Raw genomic sequence first — 6,784 nt, forward strand, 5'->3', positions numbered from 1 at the left:
GGAGCAGAGCTTCTTTTATTTTTTCCCTGCTTCAGTGTGAAGAAGCATGCTCTGTCTCACGTGTCCCCCACCCACCCTGCCTGCCGCTATTGCAATGAAGAGTATCAGTCATACATCCTAAATAATTGCTAAAACCTGGACTAAATTTGTGGCTTTGCGTTTCCTTGTCACCAAAGCAGTAAGATAAATATGATAATCAGCCATGAGTTGCACATTTTCCATGGAGTAAAAAATACACTTCCCTCAGAAGAAATACAGGCTAAGTCTGAATTGAAGTTCCTGTGCATATTTCATAGAGGGTACACTGAGTGATTCAATGGTGCATCGTCAGCATTCTATACGAATGTATTAGCCAGATTCGAATGATCATTTATTAAAGCCCCCTCTATGTATGGTGAGATGCTTATGACAAGGCGTATTTTAGGGAAAAAGTTCAGGGCCAACCTAAGTGGTCCATGAATCTGTTCTCTAAATGGTCTGGCCTAATTCAGAGATGACATCCAGGCTATCTAGGAAATGATGCGCTGCATGCCTTTTGGGCGATTCCCTGTTGGCATCGTTTCCCTCATCTGGACTTTTGATAGAAAGTGAGCATAAGAAGCTCATGATTGTAATCACTGGCAGGGCCCTGGAGTGCATACTTTCTACACTGATGTTAAGTTGGCTGCATACACCTACAGACCGAGAGTGCCCAGCCAGGACTGACCCAAAAAGACAACCATCCATCCTTCATAAATTTGTCATAAGTTAGTGTTCTGGAGACATGAATATGGTAACACCTGAACTTTCTAGATGTTATGAAAACTCAAAAAATAAATCCATAGGGCTGGGAGGGATAATCGATTGTACAAGACTGCAGCAAAGATAAACTGTACATCTAAGTCATTTAATTTTATTTGCTACATTGGGCATTTGCTAGAAATCACCTTGTTCCATTCTTTGCCTGAGTCTATAGAGATGGCATTTGAAAGCAGTAAAAACCGGACTATTTCACGTCTTTCCATTTTCAGTGCAAAGAGATCTGCCTCAAAAGTGACCAATGTTCATAAGACTCATTTAAATAGGCACAGTCTCTGTAACTGGCATGGTCTACCATTTCTGTGAATCAAAATGGAAAAACCAGTCATTTGAAATTTTATTTTGCCAAGTGAACAACTGAGAGCTCAGTTGGAGAAAATGGTTGTCATTTCCCCCTTCCTGGGCCAAACGAAATGAGCGGGGCTGAACCAATACTCCCTGTGAAATTAATTGCAGAACCTTTTAGATTAAGGCCATGTGACTCACCTGAGGGAAACTCAGCTGTCCCCAACAATGGATTAAAGCTCGTGAGAGAAAAGAGGTTGATTGGGTTTTATGTTTATGCATATCCACAAAACCTCATACCGAAGAAGCAAACTATCCTTTCAATATCTCATGTGTGTGAAAGTGTGTATAATTAAGCTATATTAGGCAATGAATACAAAATGGAGTGTGCACCTGGATATCGCAGAAATTAGAAAAAGTATTTTTTTAGATACATAACAAAAAACAATAATGTACCACAGTGAGATACCATCTCACACCCATTAGAATGGCAACTATAAAATAAACAAACAAACCCCATCCCCCAAGAAAATGTCAAGTGTTGGCGAGGATGTAGAGAAATTAGAACTCTTGTGTACCGTTGGTGGGGACGTAAAATGGTGCAACTGGTGTGGAAAACAATATGGAAGGTCCTAAAAAACTAAAAATAGAAGCCATACGATCCAACAATTCCACTTCTGGTTATATACCCAAAAGAACTGAAAGTAGGATCTCAGAAATATATTTGTACACCAGTGTTCACGGCAGCATTATTCACAATAGTCAAGAGGTGGAAGCAACCCAAGTGTCTCTCCGTAGATGGATGGATAAACAAAATGTGGTACAGTGGAATATTACGCAGCCTTAGGAAGGAATAAAATTCCGACATGTGCTACAACATGGATGAAGCGTGAAGACATTATGCTGAGTGAAATAAATCAGTCACAAAAGGACAAATACTGGATGATTCCACTAATAGAAGGTATCTAGAGTAGTCAAATTTGTAGAGACAGAAAGTAGAATGGCAGTCACCAGGGGCTGTGGGGAGGAGGGAGTAATGGGGAGTTAATGTTTAATAGGCACAGTTTCTGTTTTGTAAGATGAAAAGAGTTCTGGAGGTAGACAGTGGCGATGGTTTCAAAACAATGTGATTAAGTGGTACTTCGTACCACTGAACTGTGTACTTAAACATGCCTAAGATGGTAAATTTATGTGTACTTCACCACAATTAAAAATAAAAGTAAAATGATATGTGCCCCAGTCCTTTCGAGCCTCCCCAGATGGACTCTCCCAGCATGCAATAGCTGGCAAGTGCAGAGTCCCTGGTTACTCCATGCATACGGAGGGCCACACATGCTCACAGGCTCAAAAGCCAGTCTCACTTTCAGGTGACTGAAGGTCTTAGGGCCCCACCTTCAGTCCCCCAGTGCCTCTGGCTTGGGGGTGGGGGAATGCTGGTGGAAACTACTAGCCACCCAGTTGAACACAGGAACCCATCAAACAAAAAGGGAGAGGAGATAACAGAAGTTTCCCTCTCCTCAGAAACCACTAAAAGAAGAACTGAGAAGTCACCATGAGAAGTGTCCCGTCCTGTCAGAAAGGGGGTTAAACATGTAGAGTCTGGACCCAGACTGTCAGGTTGGAATCCTGGCTCTGCTACTTTCTAGATTTTAGTGTGCTCTTGGACATTCCTTCGAAATTCTCTGAGCCCCAGTCTTCTCATTTGAAATAAACTTAGAACATTGCTTGGCACATAGGCACGTGGAATGTAAGTATTTGTTAAACAAGAGAAAAGTTTATTTAATTCATCCTCTCTACTATACTTCATGAACTGGACAGTCACACTGCCATGTGGAGGGGAAACCGAGGTGAAACGTCTCCTCTGAAGAGGTGTCAAAGCTGAATGCGGGTCTTACGACTCAATCCCAGTTCCTACCACTCTAGGTCTGCCACCCTCTCCTGCCTCACTGGTGGCCCTTCTCCGAGACAGCAGTGGGAACCAGGCAGTGTGGGGAAGTGGGTGAGAGTGAGCCACACAACCCCTCAGACAAACGACTCCTGCCCCTGAGTCCCACTGCTGCCTTTGCACTCAGAACAGAATCTGCTTGCCTGAACCGAGAGCCCTAAAAACAGACTGCATGAGAGTTTCAGACCAAAACAAGCCCCGTTTGTGGGCAATCGTTTCCTTCATCCACTTGGTTAAGTGGAGGCTGACCTACCCAGGATTCACGACTGCCCTCCCTTTCCTGCCACCGTGTCTTCCTCTTGGAAGGTGGACAAGGCTAGGGAAAAAAGGTGGACCTTTGCATGTGTTTTTATTTGAGTAAGTACTTCATGCACACAGTACAAAATTCAAAGGTACAAGAGGATATTCAATGTAAACTGAGTCTCTCACCCCTGCTCTCCAATGCCAAAAGCTCTTAACAGAGATCCCCACTGTGGTTAGTTTCCTGTGAAAGAAAGGAGACCCTAAAATCAAATGGATTTCCTCGTTAGGGAACTAGTTCAGATGGACAACAGACAGCCCTAGGGCAAGCCAGTCTGTAAGAGCTGGTGGGCCTCAAGACACTCTGGGTGGGTTGTCGGCCATGTATATTTCCTCTGGGCTGCTTCTCTCCTCTGTTAGTGTAGATCCCAAAACAGTCACTTCGGGTTTCTTCTAAGCCTTTTGTGATTAAGGCTGGGAGCCCCCACCCGCTTCTTGTTACAGAAGGGAAGAGACTGGTTCCTTAATCTGTGCACAGACAAGCTCAGGACCCGTGCATGATCTACACTAAAGAATAACAGGGATCAGAGTCAGGAATCTTCCTCCCCAACCGCTGCCTCATACTCCCTTCCTTTTTCTTCCTTTCCCTTCGCTCGCATTCCTCTTCCCTACCCCTAAGTGCACACTAAACGCATACAATGAGCAGTGCCTGGGCTTCCTATAGATTTATGATTTATGGTTATTCACCTTATTATCTAAGTGGCTTTGCCAGGTAAAATATTAAGGCACCACTGCCATTATAACCTTGTCTTCCATGATCTCATTGGCAGTTGGTGTTGCCATGACAACTGGGCTGGAGAAACTGGTACTGAGCTTCGGTAGAAGACGATATAAACACTGGGTGGGTGTGTGTGTGTGTGTGTGTGTGTGTATGCAGACTTCCCATCATGTATATCTGTTGTGCAGAAAGCCATGGATTTTAGTCCACACCTTCTGCTTCCCCTTCTGATTTGGTCAAAAGTAGCTTCGGGGCTCTAAATGAATTGGAAGGAAGCTTTAGAGGATGATTTCTTTGTTTGGTTTTTAAGTGGCAAATTGGAACCAGGGACACATAAGAAATATCTTAGAGGTTTTCTACCCACACGAAATGAAGCGACTACACCCTCTGGATGTCACTCGTAAAAGCCCCTTGGACCTAACTTATTTACATCTTTATAGTTCCCTTATTAGACATAGAAAGTTGGAGCTAGAAGGGGCGCAGATGTCACAAATCCGATCACTTTTTCATTTAAATGAGGTCTAGAGAGACTGACTTGCTCCCGTACAGGATGGTACAATGGGTAAGGGCGTGGATTCTAGAATCATACTGCCTGGCTCAAATCCTGGCTCCAGTGAGTCTTTACTGTGATCTCAGCCAAGTGACTTACTCCTCTAAGTCTCAGTTTACTCACCTGTAAAGTGGGGATATTGAGAGAAATCTTACTAGGTCATTGTAATGATTAAGTGAGATAATCCATGATGTTTGGCACATATTAAGCCCTCAATAAATGTTATCACTATTACCCTGGGTCACACTGGCAATCAGTGGTAGAAATAGGACAAAAATCCAGCTCAGCTAACTCCTATTTAAAAGAGGGCCTTTTCCCATTAATGCCATTATGACCTTTGTTTCTTTTTCTGTATATATTACGTGTCATCCAGGGGAGAATGGAAGCTCTTTTGACATGGGGTTGTTTTTTCTTAAAACCTCCTATGAAGTGTGCATAATGCCTACACTAGGTACTCTGTGGGTACTTGATCTGAGGATAAACTTTACATGCTTCCTGCACTCATGCAACATCAGTTGAACGTACATGGCATGGCTGTGGTGCAGGAGGAGAAAGGAATAAGAAGAAAACTTGAGGGAAGTGAACATGTTGTGATTACCTCATATGAAACCAAGCATTTGCTAAACTCTTTTCAAATGTGTTTAATATCACAACCACCCTCATGAAGTGAGCATATTCATTCCCATTCTACAAATAAGAAAACTAAGACTGAATGGTTATGCAGTATGTCCGGGTTCAGATGACAGGCTGAAAGCTGGGGTCCTACCCACCCTTTTACTTCGAGGTGCTGCTGGTGCTCTCAATAGATACTGTTTTTAAGAACAATTTCTTAGCCCCTTGTGAGCCAAAAGCTTATTTCCTGAGGGAGTGAGAGAGATTCAGAGCAGACTGACACCTTTTCCATCATTAGCACAAAGCAGAATGTACAAAGCACAGCTGTGTGACTGTAAAGTGTCTAAAATATTCTCCCAGCCCAACTGGACAGGCATGGAAATTCACGCCAGGCTGGGTGGTTTTGCAGAATGCCACTTGTTTAAACTTCCTTTTATCACTCTGTCAGGAAGAAGAGCAAGACAGTGGAACCTCACGATGCTCTTCTGGGGAAATTTATTTCAAAAGGTATTCTAGAGTAAAAAAAGCACGCCCACTGTTATCCTTTCTCCTAGGTAATGTTATCCTTTCTCCTAGGTAATGAGGCCATTAAACCAGCTGGTTCTCACACATCTTATGTTAGAGTGGCTCAGTCTCTGAGCGAGTTGGGTAAACCAGTACAGAATTTGATCAAGTGACCCACCATCCTGAACCCAGAGGTGGGGATAGAGGTCAGATGTGGACAGGGATGCCTGATTCCTACATAACAGGGTCAAGAAGGGGGCTGGATGACTTATCTGGAGTGTAGGTTGGCACAGCAATCATACTTTTTTTTTAAAACTTACACTGTACGTTTATTTGGGTTTGGGGGTTAGGAGGCTGAAAAAGATTTGAAGGAGATAAATGGGCCCTTCTTTGGAGTTGCAGAGCTAGTGGCAAACTTCTCCTTGGGAGACAAACTTACTTCCAGGTGGGAGACCTAGCCCTGCCTCTTGCCAGCTGTATCATTGTGTACACATTACCAACATGACTCCTTGCACTTTCTGGAGAGGGGGGATGTACCTCCGTTGAGTTACTTGGTGGCATTGTGTGAAATGAGATAGATGGGAACTTAAAAAATGGTAGTTATTACAATGACCCCTGTGATAACTTCATTAGATGGAGAAATCTTTTTGGTATCAGTAAGCCTCATCTTTTTATTCCACATGATTTTCTAGGTAACCAAATTCTAAGGAGTGCGTTGTGGTGCCATCTTTGCATCCCAGCCATACGCACCAGGCAGGTATTCCCCAAATGGGTACTAAAGCCGGGTTTCAAGTCCAAGGTGACTACGAGGACCTGGAGCGCGGCCCCCACCAGGGTCTGCCTTCTCTTACCCTACACCCTGGGGCGGAGGCTGGAGGGTGCGCTCTCCAAGGCCGGGACAGGAGGGCGTTCCCCGTCGTACCGAGCAGACGGGCAGGCTGGGAGTCCCCGCCGCACTCCTCCGAAAGAAAAACCCCAGAGGCCCGACTCTTACGTAACTGGGGTGATGTAACCGCGGGCGGCTCCCGAGGGGCGAGGGCAGGGCACCGGGAGCGCGGGCAGCGGGACTCCG

The 6,784-nt window shown here is 44.5% G+C and overlaps 1 protein-coding gene across 1 annotated transcript in view; it reads left to right on the top strand.

The window, feature by feature from the left end:
- Positions 1-4,109: 4,109 nt before the first annotated feature.
- Positions 4,110-6,784, top strand: part of DHRS12 (dehydrogenase/reductase 12) — a 45,017-nt gene continuing 42,342 nt past the window's right edge. The window contains exons 1-2 of the mRNA XM_025044785.1: positions 4,110-4,169; positions 6,063-6,157. Coding sequence (XP_024900553.1) covers positions 4,110-4,169; positions 6,063-6,157 — 155 coding nt within the window. The remainder of the gene's footprint in view (positions 4,170-6,062; positions 6,158-6,784) is intronic.

The sequence above is a fragment of the Pteropus alecto genome, unplaced genomic scaffold, assembly GCF_000325575.1.
Source record: "Pteropus alecto unplaced genomic scaffold, ASM32557v1 scaffold413, whole genome shotgun sequence".
Lineage (NCBI taxonomy): Eukaryota > Metazoa > Chordata > Mammalia > Chiroptera > Pteropodidae > Pteropus > Pteropus alecto.